The sequence below is a fragment of the Mesocricetus auratus genome, unplaced genomic scaffold (assembly GCF_017639785.1).
Source record: "Mesocricetus auratus isolate SY011 unplaced genomic scaffold, BCM_Maur_2.0 Super-Scaffold_100011, whole genome shotgun sequence".
Classification (NCBI taxonomy): domain Eukaryota; kingdom Metazoa; phylum Chordata; class Mammalia; order Rodentia; family Cricetidae; genus Mesocricetus; species Mesocricetus auratus.
The window spans coordinates 61,738,714-61,755,781 of NW_024429195.1; the positions used below are offsets into that span (position 1 = coordinate 61,738,714).

General features: G+C 37.3%; 1 protein-coding gene across 1 annotated transcript in view; it reads left to right on the forward strand.

The window, feature by feature from the left end:
- Ptprq (protein tyrosine phosphatase receptor type Q) overlaps positions 1 to 17,068 on the forward strand; it is a 172,112-nt gene that overhangs the window by 21,123 nt on the left and 133,921 nt on the right. Inside the window, exons 10-14 of the mRNA XM_005068049.2 lie at positions 8,044 to 8,224; positions 9,590 to 9,751; positions 9,854 to 10,033; positions 10,628 to 10,735; positions 10,934 to 11,215. Of these exons, the coding sequence (XP_005068106.2) occupies positions 8,044 to 8,224; positions 9,590 to 9,751; positions 9,854 to 10,033; positions 10,628 to 10,735; positions 10,934 to 11,215 (913 nt within the window). The remainder of the gene's footprint in view (positions 1 to 8,043; positions 8,225 to 9,589; positions 9,752 to 9,853; positions 10,034 to 10,627; positions 10,736 to 10,933; positions 11,216 to 17,068) is intronic.

The window sequence follows — 17,068 nt, forward strand, 5'->3', positions numbered from 1 at the left end:
GACACTAGTGGGAGGTGGGGGTATTTGGAGTAGTTATGGCCTTGTTGAAGTAAGTATGTCACTGTGAAGGCAGGTTTGTAGGTCTCCTATGTGCTCAAGCTATGCTCAGTGAGACAGACCACTTCCTATTGCTTCCAAGTCAAGATGTAGGATGCTCAGCTACTTCTCCAGCACTATGTCTGCATGCCACCAGGTCGTACCATGATGACAATGGACTAAACATCTGAAAATGTAAGCGACCCCAATGAAGTGTTTTTCCTTCCTACGAGTTGCTTTGTGATGGTGTCTCCTCATAGCAATAGAATCCCTAACTAAGACACTCTGCATCCTTTCCTTCCATCACTGGGAACACTGAAGCATGTCACCATGCTGAGTTGTTTGTGTAGGTTCTGAGAGTCTGAGCCCTGGCACTCTGGCTTCCCAGACAGTTGCCTTACATACTGAGTCATCTCGCCAACTCATGCTTCCTCTTTTATAACTTTCCCCCATGTATCTTACAGGGATAGGAGTGTAGCGCAAGATGAAAATCCATAGATTAATATATTCATTGAGCATCTTGTTTTCTTGTCATGGGTATCTCTCAGGTTAGCACTCTCTCCATCCACCTCCATTTCTGTCTCAAGAGCACTTTAAATCTTTGGAATCTTTTTAGGAGTCACATGTGACCTTAATGACAGGGGTTTAATATCTTTAATAGTTCTCATGATATTAACACATTTCTTCTCTAAAATAATACAATTCCTTTCCTAAATTCATGCTACTACCACTTACTATACAGATTTTTATATCACTTGTTCCTTAATTCTTCATCTACTTTTTTATATTGCAACTTTGCAATGTTTCGGGTTTAAACGATTAAAGAAAACAGCAAAGCTAACAGATGCCCTTACTGTTTTCCAACATCTTTAGAGAGATATTTCAGAGATCCTTTTTTCTAGCACTCTTACATCTTGGTAATTGGTTGTGCAGTTGTTATTTGTTTCGTTGTTACCAGGTCTCCAAGTTTCAGGTGTGTACCACCACTGAAATTTGAGTATAGCCCCTGTTAAAAATGATCTCTCATTTTCTAGCACCGATTCCTCTTTGTATTCCTGATTCCTAACTTTAATTTCTGGTATTGTGAATTTCTACCAAGTGTGATTCTGCCAGAATTCAAGTGTGCCTATTCACCCTCATAAAACAAAATAACATAACACCGAACCAAACAAACCCTTCAGTAAAAAACAGGGTGGTAGGGAACAGGAGGTTGGGATACTAGCAGCAGAGACTGTAGAAGAGAAATGATGGTGGTATATGACAATTCCACAGGCCACCCAGAAGAGACCTGGTGGCTAATAGTTTCATGTGACAAGGACACTGAAGAGGGGCTGACCTGAAGCTTAAGCACCAAACTATGGGCTGAGAATTTCTTCATCTCTTGGTCTTATTTGGTTTTGAAAACAGTTTTTCAATTGTGATTCAGAAGACTTTAAAATAAACATTAACAACACGGTGTGTCTGCTCTTTCTTTTAGAAGAATGGCACTATTGTCCTCCATTCATAAAAATTTGAGATACTGAGATCTTCCTCAACCTATGCTCTCCTTAGTATCCAAGAGTCACATAGCCAGATGTTTCTACCTTCAGAGTTCGGCACTAGTGAATCTCTGTCCCATTCCTGTGTCCCCCACCTTCACTCATTATTGAGTCTGTTTCTTGAGCTTTCTTTGTTGTCCTATTGTATTAGTTTCCCACTATTATGTGACTATTTGACAGGCTCAACAGCTTCAAACAATGCACAACTGTTCTATCACAGTTTCTGGCAGCCAGAGTGCAGAGACAGCTTCATCAAGATCTCTGCTTGGGTCTGCTAAGGCTGCCGTCAAGTGTGGTCTCATCCTGAGGCTTGGCTGAAGGAGAGTTTACTTCTAGGCTTGTTCATTGTTTTGGCAGATTTAATTTCCTTTCGACTGTAGAATTAAGGGCCTTGACATCTCATTGGCTTTTGAGCTTACTTGGTGCCACCTTTTACTCCTAGAAGATTCTACAGTTTCTTACCTAGGGATTGTTCAGTCTAAACTTTCACTTCATTAGACAAACAAAGGAAGGTCTGTATAATGCCATGTGGTTACTACCTTTACCTTTGTAACAGCAGCAGGTCCCATCTCACCAACAGGGAAGGGGAGAGATTATCAGAAGGAGGTAGATGACTGGTGGGGGGGAGCTTAGAGGCTGTTCACTGCAGATTTCACATACATTCCAGTGTCTTGTATATTATATAATGAAAGTAAACACATCAGATCTGAGAACTCATGAGGAAGATGTGTATGTATATAAGTCATCTAATCCCTGATTATAGATCAAAGTCAAAAGAGAGTAAAGAGCCTAACACAAAATGTAAGAACCTTATTCAGTGATTTTAGAAATAGACATAGACCCCAATCTAGAAATGCTTAACAATGCTTCTTAGAAACACATTATGGAGAAGGGAAGATAGGACATCGCTATTGTCATGACAATCTTTTATCATTTCTTTCATCCCTTTCTTTTTCTTTATGCAGCCCTTGGACACTTATAATGATGATGAAATTACATAGAAACAAAACTATTATATGCTCTGTCTCACTGGTTTTAAGATCTTTCATTGGAATTTTTTCCTGGTCTCCCTTTGTGATTTTCTTGTTACTTATAATTAGCTATTATTACAATAATGTGAAATATCTTTAGGATATTAGGTTTAATACTTAAGAAATTTTGAAAAATATGTTTGCCGTTTACATACTAGAGCTTGAGGATTTTTGTTTCAACTTCTCAATATGCATTTGAGTCACATCTATAATAATTTTTAATCAACAATCAGAAACTCAACATCAACTAAATGTGTCACCAATTGTGATAATGAGGGATTTAGTACCATAAAAGAAGCTCATAGACAATAAACTCTAAAATGCTGATCATTGTTCACTCTGGACACAACGTTGTTTTTTAAATATAAAGTTCTATATATTCTGATAAACCAAGAATAAGCATAGATAGATGAGATGCTTTTTTTCTTTTACTGTTTGGGGTTGAAATATTTACTTGTGATATTTACTAGTGTATCCTGCTCCCTGCTCTCCTTTCTTGACCTGTAGTACTTATTATAGTGCCTCTTGGGGATTTGAAACCATGAGACCTATTCTGCTATCACTGGTCTGATTAACTTGATCACATGCCAATAGGAGGGAGTTGAAATTTCATTAGTGTAACCAAGTGACTTCTCATGGGCACAAGTGTTCAGTATTTTATGCGACAAATGGTATCTTAAAATGATTTTCTGTATATTAATACAATAATACTTAAAGATTTAACTTTTTATTGTGAATGGGCAGTCTTCTTCAGCAAAGCTTCCCTTTCGATCATCTCTGCTGAGTCACTCCCCTTTGTGCATTTTGTAGTGTGATAATGATGCATTCAGCAAACTCAGTGCAGTGTTCTATATCAAATTAAACTAGAACCACACCAAGCAGAACGAATTTCTCCATTAGTGTAAATTTTCTCCTATTAAAACAAAGGTTAAAATTAAGTCTGTTGGATGCTGCATTCTTTCAGGACTGAAGCCTGAAGACGCTCATAGACATCCCTCTGTGAAATGATGTTTAGTTGAATATCACATTTTTTGATACAGCCCGAGGCATTTTTTCTAGTAGTCATCAACTTGGTTGCTAGCATCACAGACTTCAGAAATCAATATTGATGATTTCTTTCATCCTACACCTTTCTCAAGTATACCAATATCTTCGCCTGGTGAACCGGAGAAGAGAGCCAGGTTCATTGGTACAGAAGAGGTTCAGTGACTAGGAATGCCTTAGCAGGAGTATGATGGACAGTGATGCAGAGATGGAATAAAACATTATTAAAGCCTGCAGCACTTGCTTACCGAAGTGATGTCTAGAGTTAGTATCCTTTAGGATGCTTTTCAAACATGCTAACTATAAACATTCCTTTTATTCCTTTTAAAAATGTCAACACAATTGATAGAGTGCAATAGTAGTATCTCTTAAGAATAAGTCAGGCATCCCATTAATTAAATTCAGCAGAACTCCAGTGACTCTAAGCTGATAGAAATCCCACTTGTTGCAATGAAGGTTATTACATGTAAAATCAAGTTGGTTTACTCAGGTGGACTAGGAATTTAACTCTGCAGACTTCTAGTTCTTTCACATAAATTCCAAGGATTCCTCTGTAACATATGCTAGACCTTTCATGTTGATGAATTGTGACATTCCCTAATTCAGTAGTTTTCAACTAGGAGCTGCTACTTTGACTTTTTTTTGAAACATAAGGTAACCCCTGAAGACAGTAACAACTGGGAATATACTTTGAGTAGGTAGGGGCCATGGATGCTTCTAAACATCCCGTAATTTACAAGACGGCATAAGACCTGTAACAAATTTACCTAATGTAGAAAGTCAACAGTTCTCATTTGTACTCAATAGGTGTAAAACTTGTGAGTGTTGGCTCTCTTTTTCCACTCTAGGCCCTTTATTTCTACCTCTTTCCCTCTGCCCCTTTACATTCTTTTTAAAGTCTAATTCCATCTAGTCATTTTTGCTCTCAAAATTCAGTCTTTTCTCTCTGGAAAAGCTTGACCTCTAACTCAATGCTATTTTGAAAGAGACAATGTGAGATAACTATTCTCAGAGTGGAATAATCAATGATAATCTATAACACCCTGGGTGATAGGAAACCAGAGTTAAATTCATTGCCCTGGTTTGAGATGGAGTTTCCAGTGAAAATTAGAATTGGGGTGAAATTCAGAGTTAAAAACATTCAAGTCAACTCTTACATCAAAATGGCAGTTTGTCAACAGGTCTGCTCATCTTAGCTAATTGTCGGAATGCTATGGTTGCCTAGCCAGGATTTATTTGACATATGGTAGAAACTATTGAGAGATTTAATGCAAAATCACAGTTCAAGGTGAAGCTCTGTGTGCTACCTCATGATGTCATCCTCAGTGCTTTCTATATGGTAGAGATTTTCAAAGGGCACATGATTGATAGTGGGAGCAGCTGTGTGGTTCAAACTGATCCTATTGGCTGGAATGCCAGAGTGTTTCTGAATTATATGTTTGTGATGCACGTCTTCCCCCATTCCCCTGTGGAGTCAGAGCTCAAATGAGCTGTAAGAAGATAGACAAGCTTTACTTTATCCTATCACAGGTTCTTTTTCCTTGATTCTTTATGCTATTATTAGGCTCTTAAATGTGTCCTCTACCTTTCCCTGAAACATTTTTCTGACCAAGATTAAGGATGACTTGTATGCATGTATGCCTGTGAATTTGTGTATGTGTGTGTGTGTGTGTGTGTGTGTGTGTGTGCATATGTGTGAGTGTATATATTATTGGGGAGTCTTCCCATGTGTGCTCACTTAGAGGCTGATATCAGAGGTTGATATTAGGATATATTTCTCTATCACTTCATTTAGTTTTAAAACATTTTTATTAATTCTTTCAGTATTGAACCTTTATTGATCATACTCACCCAATCTTCCTCTCTTTATTCCTCCCAGATTCACTCCACCTGCCTACTGTACCCAAAGCATGTCTTTAATTAATTAAATAATTATTAATTATTTATATTTAATAAACCATTGACTCTAGTTTGTGCTGTCCATATATTTCAGGGCATGAAGACATCCACTGGAGTGTTGTAGCCTTATCAGGGGTTACACTCTTAAAGAAAATTGATTCTCTTCTGCAGGAGACATCACCCTAGTTTTAGAGACAGGGTCTGTCATTGAGCCAAGACTCACAGTTGTGGCCATGCTGGCTTCTCAATAAATATACTACACCCATCTGTCTTCTTATTACTATTTTTATTTTTAGCCTGTGCTGTATAAATAGATGTTCATACACTTGTTGAGGTCCAAAGGTGATGGCGCTATCCCCTTAAATCTCTTTCACTCTTTTTGTTGAAGTGGGATCTTTTAAAGAAGCCCAGTGCCTGCTCAGAAAGCTAGCCTAGCTAGGTAGATGTTCTGAGGACTTCCTGAGTCAGCGTTCTGAGCATTGAATTTGCAGGCAGGTTATCATGCTGCATGGCATTTGTGTACGTGCTGGAGGGATAGGAACTGAAGTCCTCATCATTGTGCAGTAAACATTTCACTGCCTTGGTCATCTTCCTAGCTTCTGGATGGTTTTATTTTAGTAACGTTATTTTGGAGGTTGTAAGTTTTCTTTAATCATTTCCCAATTTTTTGAAAATCTCAGAAAAGGTGGCATTTAAATAACATGTTCTGTAGGTATTTCAATTAATTGAACTACTCTGTTCTTTATCTACTCTATTTTTTAATCTTCCGAGTTTTTTCCTGAGCATCTCCTATTACTATTACTTTTAAAACACTGAACACATTAATGCTAACCAGAAAAAGAAAACCTAGTTTTGACTCCAGCAGTAAAGACAACTCAAAACATGTAAGGGAATTAAGAGGCAGGTGTCACAGAACATAACAATAATCAGAGCACACATAACTAATTGGTTATTAATTTTGAAAGCATAAGAGTGTTTAGTTTGTAAGAAACAGAATAAATTATTTTAAAGGGGCTTTTAGACGTCAGTTTGGAAGCAAAAGAGGCATTTGCTAAAACAGGTGTTTTATTCAATACGTTTTGTCCTAAAAAGATTTGTTTTGAGAATTTTCAAACAGGTATGGAATAAGGGTAGAGAAAAATACATGGTAAAACTCCATCAACCCACTCACTACCTAGATTCAGCAACTAGCATCATCCTAAATGTCCCCTCAGATGGCTCCCATTGTTGTTGAGCAGCAGATGTGTTTAAAAATGAACTCCATACTCCATATCACTCTTGCTCTTTCTGCTTACCTTAGCATAGATATCTAGAGAATGGACATTTTTATCCATTTACTAGTGCACATTGCTACAACTAGAAAAATTACTGGTATTGTCTTGGCATTATCTAATCTATACTATAATCAAATGTTCTTCTCATCTCTAATGCCTATATTGACCAGTATGTTTAAATTAGAATCCAAAGTCTACATGTTGCTTTAATTCTTAAATTTCTTGAGGTAATACTTTTTAAATTGGTGGTTAGTAGTGTCGGGTGGTGGTGGTACATGCCAGCACTCAGAGGCAGGCAGATCTCTGTGAGTTCGAGACCAGCCTGATCTACAAGAGCTAGTTTCAGAACAGCCTCCAAAGCCACAGAAAAACCCTGTATTGAAAAACCAAAGAAAAAATAAAAAAAATTGAAAATTAAATTAGTGGTTAGCACTCATTTCAAAGTTAACATTTTATACAGACATTTGACTAAAACATTTTCCTCAGTTCTATTTTGGTCCATTATGCTGGGCTGGGAGCAACAAAGGAAAGTGACATCAATCTATCCCTGCCTCAACTTTTACTACATACATCTGTAATATGCTTCTGTTATTTTCACTTCAGTATTTGTTATAATGGTGGATTTGACTTGTGAGGATTACATTGTGGAATGTAGGAACAAGGACATTACTGACAATATACCTCAGAATTATGGACAGGTGCACTGTGAACTATGCTTGAAACCTGCTACATGAAAAGTTTCTTTTTGTCTGTAGTTCATTTAGTTAAAGATAACTTCAAATATCACTAGTATTGATAGTATTGATACTCAGCCACTCTTAAGTAGTTTACAAATAGGATGCTTAGGGAAGGAAGCAAAACACATTTAATAATATGCCCAGAATACTTACTATTTGTGGAATGACAACTTAAAATATTTTGGTTATGAAACCATAGCCTGAAAATATCTAATTACATCATGCAGAAAACAACACACATCTGAAACTACTACCCCCATCCCCCCCCAAAAAAAAACCCAGTATGAATCTAATAAGAACTACAGTGATTGTATTATGTTACCATGGTGCAGGGATTTAGTTGAGAACAAAACCTTGGAAAGTAAAGAACACAGTGCCTACAGAAATGTTATTTTTTTAAAAATGCATAATTCCAAACTGGCAAATATTTAAATAATAAAGTATTGATTTTTCATTCTTTGTAAATACCGACTTTAAATTACAGTATATAAACAGCCCCATGTCTCCAGAAATGATGAACCTAGTGGAACCAATGATAGGATTTTATGAGGGTTCAGCAGAGATATCTTCGGACCTACACTCCTTGGCTTCATTCATATATAACAGCCACCCATTCAATGACTTTCCTGGCAGGACGAGAGCTGAAGACCAGAGTTCACCACTTGGTAGGTAAAAATTTAATTCCTCTGAAGTCATTGAAACCAATAGCTAGCAGAGGTATGAACCTGAGTTTAGAGTTCAACCATGTTATTAATGGTCCATAGGCTGGAGTCAGATATTTCTTTTTAACTGTCAGATAGCCTCATGAAACAAATGGAAATGCCACACAAGCAGCACTGGCCCTTTCTAACCTATTTGACCTTCCTCCTAGAGAAAGTAGCACCCCAGAGTCCCTAGCCAAGCTGCATAGACAATCAGTTATTACAGTTGCCAAAGCAGGTGTGATGGGGAGGGATTAATATATCTTCAAATCATTTACAGAACTCACATTCTCTGCAGCCTTTGACAAATAGGTTTTCAAATGTCACTAAAGGTAAATAGGTCAGAAAGTTACAACTCTAGTGCATGGTGTAATAAACAGGTGTAGGTATCCCTGGGATGTGGTGATGTCATTAGAGTACACACTTGCTTTCCTGGGGTCAGTGAGTCTTATTGTTTCTAAAAGGAGAATGTAATATATGGCGAATTGAAGGTACGTGATTAGGTATCACAGGCCTGCCTGCACTGTGTCTTTTGTTTTTATAACCTGTTAGGTGGGAACAGAATGCTGTTTTGTTGCCTTTTCTATGATCTTGTATTTGCCTTATACCAAAGTACAGGTTTTATGGTCTTATATTCATGGAAGAATTAGTAAAAGAAATTGCACTTCTATCAGTATGTCTTTCTTTTATGGATTTATGCTTCTTGTGCAAAGGCAAATAGGGCAACACTAAAAACTAAAAAAATACATGGGTTCTAGTACAGCTACTCTATTCCTCTCCTCTATATATTTCACATTTAACTTAGTTTCTAATTAAAAATCAATGGACAAAATTCATAAATAAAACAAACATCTTAGACCTTTTTGTTGACACATGCAGGCATCAGTTAAACATTAAGCAAGAATACTTTATGTAAGCAATCACCATAATTAGCAAATGTATACTTTCTTTTCTTGAAGTCTCCAAGTAAAGCTTAGCATTGATTTATAATGTTACCTTCTTATACTGTTGTCTAGTGTTTGTGTTCAGGAAAGAAAACCTAGGCCAGTTCTTCTTGAAAGTTATATTTTTTCTCAAAACCCTGCTATCATATATATCATATATAAAACATTATAAAGCAACTTACAAGGCTATATTATGAACACAAGATGTTTATAGATATTGGAGAGCCTTTGGAACTCATAAAATGTTCATATTTATTATGAATTGTATGTCTAGTGTTCTGTATATGAGAGGGTTTGAAGATACTAATACATATTATTAGGTTTCATTGATAAAACAATTTTGATTGTAGAGTCAAATGTCTTTTTTCCTGTTGATTTCCAATAGTAACCACCAAGAATCAGTATATTACTGACATCACTGCTGAACAGCTGTCTTATGTTATCAGGAGGCTTGTACCGTTCACTGAGCACACCATTAGTGTATCTGCTTTCACCATCATGGGCGAAGGACCACCAACGGTTCTCACTGTTCGGACGCATGAGCAAGGTACAAATGCATTTCCTTTGCAAAAATTGCTTGCAAATGTTGTTCTTGTGATTAATATTTCTGCTTTTTCATTCCTATTAATTGTTCATTCTTCTTTTTAAGTGCCAAGCTCCATCCAAACTATAAACTATAAAAATATTAGTTCTTCATCTATTTTGCTATTTTGGGATCCTCCAGAATATCCCAATGGGAAAATCACTCATTATACAATCTATGCAATGGAATTGGATACACACAGAGCATTCCAGATGACTACTGTAGATACCAGCTTTCTCATCACAGGTAGAAGGAAACTTCGTGTTTCTGTTTGACTCCTCCTTTGATAGAAAATGTACACTTCTATGCACCTTAAATGCCGCAGGATGCATTCCAGATTTTATTGACATGTGCTCCTTGGACATCATAGAAATCTTTATGGAAATAATGATACAACTTATTTCTTCAGCTATATCTATCCACAAAAGTAAAAAGGATATCTATCATCACAACTTTTACAGAAATACAATTAACCTAAGAAATATTGTATCTAGTGCATGAAAATAATTCATGATTGAGGACTTGAACAAATGAATTCACATGAAAATCAGCTGAGACAACACAGTTGGCAGTGGTGTGTGTGCCAATTTTCCTTGCTCTGTGCCAAAAAATTCTTTTTTTTTCAGTTTTATATTATTGCCTTAACATTATAGGAAAGATCTCTGATATCATCTGCATGGAAAACCGTGAAGCCCAAGGAATTTGGGAGACTAACAGTATATGGAAGCTGACTGAAAGAGCCAGTCCTTCTAGTAAATTATTCATATTATCCCCATTACTCAAATCTAAGGATGTTATTTTCTTTTGAAGATTTTAAACAATTATTCTGTTTTCCTTTAGGGTTGAAGAAATATACGAGATACAAAATGCGAGTAGCTGCCTCAACTCATGTTGGGGAAGGTTCTTTGTCAGAAGAAAATGACATCTTTGTGAGAACTCCAGAAGATGGTAAGATTACACAGTACATTTTTAATTAAAAAGGAAGGAAAGAAAGGAGGAAAGAAGGAAGGGATGACAGGAGGAAGGAAAGGAGGAAGGAAAGAAGGAAGGAAAGGATATTATTCTCTATGTCATGAAAGATTCAATATGCAAAACAACAAACATGAAAAATTACATATCTTAACAGTTTTGTTTTATCCCTGCTAGAGCCTGAATCCCCACCTCATGATGTCAAAGTAACTGATGTGTCTCCAAGTGAAATGAGATTGCAATGGTCCCCACCTGAAAAACCTAATGGGATTATTATTGCCTATGAGGTGCTTTACCAAAATGCAGATAACTTGTTTCTAAAGAACACCTCAACAACAAACATAATTTTAAATGACCTAAAACCTTACACCCTCTATAATATTTCTGTCTGGTCATATACGAGAGTTGGCCACGGCAATCAGTCATCCTCACTCCTCTCTGTAAGGACATCAGAGTCTGGTAAGTGGTTTCATTTGCTTGTTTAATAATTCTTAGTTATGTAGTAAACGTAGCTGACAATTTCCTTGCTGTTTGTACTTTTATGAGACAAAAACCCTCATTGTTTTTTTTTTTGTATAAAGAAATTTATTCACTCCTTCTGGCAAAAATGTAGGTGAAAGGTTTAGCTGTTATAAAATTTAAAAACTAATTTCCTATATAAAAGATCTTTTAATAAAAATTGCTAAAAAAAGACCTTTAAAACGATACCAAAGACTCATTCATTTAGTGTGCAGACTTTAGGCTGAGTAGCTACTTGCTTTCCTTTTAGATAAGCACAGAGGCACATTCGAAGGCTGAGTTTCTGTGTTCTTAGAGGGGTATAAAGATAGCAATGCGGAGCTTGTACACAAATGTACAAGGCAACAGTGCTTAGGGTGTAGGCTGAGTTCAGCATGAGTCTTAATGCTGAGGGTAGAATGGGTAAAAGGATTCTGTAAAGGTTGTTGAATAGGCAGCTAGATGAGTGAGTATGGTGGGGGTTACCCCAACTAACAGAAATAACATAAGCAAAAGTTCACTTGTACCTAGTTTCATTGGTGCATGAGCAATTAACACAAGACAAATATTTTGCTCAATAATCTTTGTTTATTGTTTCCATTGTAATATGAGCACATTTTGGGGCGATAACTATTGGGGCAAATTTCCAATGTATGCCAAGCGAGATCTAATTGGAAGGTTCCTGTTTCATCTACACATTTAAATGAATAATCTTATACTGACTAGCTCCTGTCTGAACTCTATAAAGTTCTCATTCTGGAGGTCACAAATAGCCAAATATTGGCATGCTCATTTAGGTTTGTCAGATACAAATATGAAGTTCTATCCTTGGCTTTGAAGACCTAGAAATCTAGCAAGACAGTATATCTCCACTGAGAGTAATTTCTTGAGATTGTCACACAGATCTAATATAATGAAATGTCACAACATTGTGGATAGGGAATGATGTTGGTAATTACCACTGCATGACTAGGAGTGACAAGAGCAGTTCTTTACTGCACAAGAGTTGCTACAACCTTGAACTAAACTTAATTGATATCAAATTACATATTGCCATGCTTTGTTGATTTTATGAATATTGAGCCTAAAGGCAGACTTTTTAGAAGGATAATTGTTCTTTTGTGACTTAGTTTATTTACTCTTGGCCAAACGTTGTTCATGGGTTTCAAGTAAGTTATCATCTTAATTCTGGAGCAGACTACAGCACTAAGTTATTGTTTTTCATCATGAAAAACTGAGGTTCCCGAGGGTCATTCATTCAGCAGACATCTACGCTGTTCCACAACCTGTTTTGCATATAGCAGTATAGAAGGAAGTGGTTTCTTCTATTCTAAAGTTCATATTAATTGGTGGGAATTTAATTGGTTAAGGCTAGCCAGCTGGCAAGTGATGAACTGGAATTGAAACCAACCCCATTAGTCATATAAAGTCCATTTTGTTTTCAAAGCACATGCTGAAAAAATTATGAAATGTACAGAGGATTTCTCAGGTCACAGTGGCGGTTGGCTGTCTGAGCTGTGCAAAGCGCAAGGATGAAAATGATTCAGTTTCACTCTATTGTGATTTTTGAAGAAGCAGGATGCTTATCAGTTATTTTACTTCTGAGACGACTATCATATCAAGGACACAACAGTTTAATGATGAATTATAAAAAATGTTTTCTGAACATTGCAGACGTGATATTTTACTTTGTATTGGTAAAAGTACATTAATTTGCTTTCCGTTATCAGTCTTATGAGCTTATTTCTAAGACAGGGATAAGTGAGTATTAGAATTTAACTAGAGATGTAATTTCAAACGAGAATTTTAGTTCCAGAAAATATTTAAGAAAACATGTTGAACTTCCTATAGACAAGGCAAGGTAGGACTGTTTTAATAAAATGACCAATAAATCACAGCAGATAAGGTAAAGCTTAGGCTAGATGGTAGGTCTCCTGAGCCCCATTTCAGGGTTCATTTATTAGTCTCCTGATCAGTTATGAAATAACAATGCGGTTGGGAAAACCTAGCCCTGAGCTTCCAGGCCCACCTGTTCTGGTGGGTCACACGGGGCTGTCTTGACAGCCTTCTGAGAAGCTGGAGGCGTGCTCATGGAGGATCGTGTTCAGTGCCCAAGAGGCCCACTCCCCTGTTGAAGTAGTCTCAAGGTCTCCTGCACATTTCCCATCTGTACAGAGGAAGACAGTGGGATAGACACCAGTGGTAATTCCTGGCTCCTGTTGAGCTACCAGCTTTTACTCCCTTGGCAAAGGAAAAAGGAGGGGTTCCGAAGGATTCTATGATATTGCCTGAAGAAGAATGAGCTCAAATCAGCTGTCTATTCTTAGAATTTTATAATACTATTAAAAATAGATCTTTCTCTTATAATAGGTCCATGCTTTCAGTTAAGTTGTATGTGCAATTGTTGTTGTGAAAACTCATTGATATGACGGGGCTGCTGATTGCAAATAAGATAATTAATATAGTCCATTGAGGAACCTCATCGGGTTTAGAGAACCCAAGTTTATATTTGTGCTTGGAAGTAACACGTGGAGCTCTAGTAACGGAGATCAGTCCAGGCTGATTTTGTGTTCATGTGCGTGAATGAGTTTGGATGTGTGTAGTTACGCTTTCATTTCAGATAGGCAGTTTACAAATGAGGTTAGTTTTCTTATGCATAGTGCACAGTAATCATCGAAATAACAAGAGTCAGTAAGGAGGAATCCTTTGGTGGCATAGACTGGTTCTCTGCCCTTATCACATAATTTCCTTTATTACAAGCCTTCAAGTAAAAATTTTTAACTTTTCTGATTTTGGGAAATAACCACTAATCAATTTGACACAGATGTATACCAAAATTCTGAACAGAACTCTATGAATTTTGAATTCATGAAAAACATTTTTAAGTTTGTCCATGTACTTCATAATTTAATATGCCAGACATACTGTCATCTGCATCTTTGTAATAACACCTTTTATTAGATAATATCTTTTTTATATTTTTTATTTAACTTTTTACACATGTCACTTTCAGTTCCCTCTCCCTCTCCTCTTCCCCCTCAATACTCCCAACACCTCAACCCCACTCCATCCCCCCTCCACTCCCCAGGGAGGGCAAGGGCCTCCATGAGGGATTTTCAGGGTCTGTCACATCATCCCAGGAATGGCCCAGGTTCTTCCCCATGTGTTCAGGCTGAGAGAGCATCCCTCCACATGGTATGGGTTCCCAGAGTCCTTCTGTATGCCAGGAATAAATACTGCTCCACTCTCCAAGGACCCACAGATTGCCAAAGCCTCCTCTCTGTCACCCAGGTTCGGTGGGAGGGTGTCTGGATCAGTCCCATGCTGGCCCCCTCAGTCTTCAGTCTGGGGTCCATGTGTTTCCCCCTTGTTTAGGTTAGCTGCCTCTGTGGGTTTTGCCAGCCCAATCTTGATTTCTTTGGTCATCACTCTTCTTTGCAACTGGGTTCCAGGAGTTCAATTTGGTTCACAGCTGTGGGTGTCTGCCTCTGCCTCATCAGCCACTGGATGAGAGTTCTAGGATGACATATAAGGTAGTTATCATTCCTGTTATCATGGGAGGGCATCTAGGGTAGCCTTAATGCCAGTGAAGATCTCACTAGTGCCAGATCTCTCCTCCAACTTATACTGGCTCCCTCTTTTATGGTATCTCCCATACTTTTCTCCTCTATTCTTACCTTGGCTCAACCTTCCTGCTCTCCCATGTCCTTCTCTCCCCTCCTCTTTTCTCTCTCTCTTAAGGGGAGGGTAGAAGGAGATGGTACTTTTGTTTTTAGATTTTGAATAAATTCAGTGTATTCCAGCTGGTTGGCATCAAGGTACTATTATTACCTTTGAGAGTGCTCTGAATGCTAGCTGAGAAAATTCTCAGTGTATCTCCACTCTCCAAAATCACTGAGTCATTTCTCTGCCTGAACACTCAGCTCTGGGTGTCTCCTAAGGATAAATGAATAAACTATAAAGGCTGTCATGCTGAGTTCAGAGATACATTTTCATTCTGATTACTAATGGTAGGCAAGCAACGCTGGAGGGACACCTTCGCAAAGTGTCTTTCAAAGTCACAAATTATGCTACATTAAAGGTTTATTTACACAGCATTTTAAATAACTCTACCCCTCCTTATATATTAGAGGACTTTTTTCCTTTTTACAAAGGGAAAGGGGAATGATGTAATTATATTTTAATTAAAATTATTACTTTAAAAAGAGTCATATATTTAGTTAAAATATAATCACATTGGGACTAGGCTCTGCAAATTTGCACATTGATTGGTTGTGGTTTTCTGTAGTAGTCTCAATCTGTTGAAAAGAAAAGTTTCCTTGAGGAGGGGTCAAGATTATACTTATCTGTGGGTATAAGGACAATATTTTATAGATTGTTGGTAGGGAATATACTGGGCATGGTGTCCATCGTATTGAGTGGGTCTTAAGTCCATTTAGAGTGTTGTTGGGTACTTCCTAGGTATTAATGCCACTTCTTCATCTGTAAGTTTATTGTGCCATGATGGTTGTTGGTGTTCTTCAGAGGCAAAATAGTCGGGTAGGACTGTTGGTTGCTTCTTGCCTTTGCATGGTGCTTTCTGGGTCCAGTCCCAGTGAATACATACACAACATTCTCTCACACCTAAGGATCAGGAGACAATATTGAAGAGGTGAAATATTATAAGAGCCAGAGGATCAGAAATTTTATTGTGAGAGGGCATCTCCTGGTAATACCAGAAATTACATCCATAAAGTCTCACCAACATGACTGCCCTGTACCAAACTGGATGGAGAAAGTTCATGAGGCCTCAACCTTACCTAAAGAAGTACAGAAAACCAAGGAATGTGGGTGTGGGAAAGGTGGCCTTCTGCAGAGAAGAGCACACCAATTTGTTGTTCAGTGCCAAATGGTCAGCCCTGAAAACATAGATGTAGGCACTTAGTGCTATGAAACTGCCTCTTAGAACCATCTTCATTGTGTCCCATGAGTTTGGATATGTTATATATTCATTTTTATTTATCTCAAAAACCTTTAATTTCTGTCTCTATTTCTGCCTTGATCCATTTTTCATTCTGTAGTGAGTTGTTCACTTTCCATGAGTTTGCAAGTTTTCTGTTGCTGTTGGTATGCAGCTTTAGTTCATAGTGGTCTAGAAGGAGTTATTTAAAATTTCTTATATCAGTTGAGACTTGCTTTGTGTCTGAATATGCAGTCAATTTTTGGAGGAAGTTCATGAGATGCTAAGAAGATGCTATTCTATGTTGTGTTCAGGTGAAATGTCCTGTAGATATTTGTTAGGTTCATTTGGTTTATAATTTCAGTCAGTTCCAGCATGTTTCTGTTTACGTTTTGTCTGGGTATTCTGTCTACTGGTGAGAGTCAGATAGTGAAATCTTCCACTATCAGTGTGTAAGGGTCAATATGTGATTTATCTGTGTCTCTTTTATGAACTTGGGTACTCTTGTAAGATACACAGTTGTTAAGAATAGCAATGTATTATTGGTAGAGTTCTTTCCTATTTATTCTGATTAGTTGTGGTTTGAATTCCATTTTCTCAGATATTTAAATGACTACAACAGCTTGCTTCTTAGTTGTATTTGCTTGGAATAACTTTTGTCCACTCTTTTATATAAAAGAGATATCTGTCCTTGATATTGAGTTGTGTTTCTTGGATGCAGCAGGCAGATAGATCTTGTTTTCATATCCAGTCTGTTATTCTGTGTCTTTTTATTGGGTACTTTGAAACTGGTGATGTTGAGAGATATGAATTTACAATCTTTGTTGATTCTTGTTATCCTGTTTGGTGTGTGTGTGGGTGTTTGCTTCCTCTAT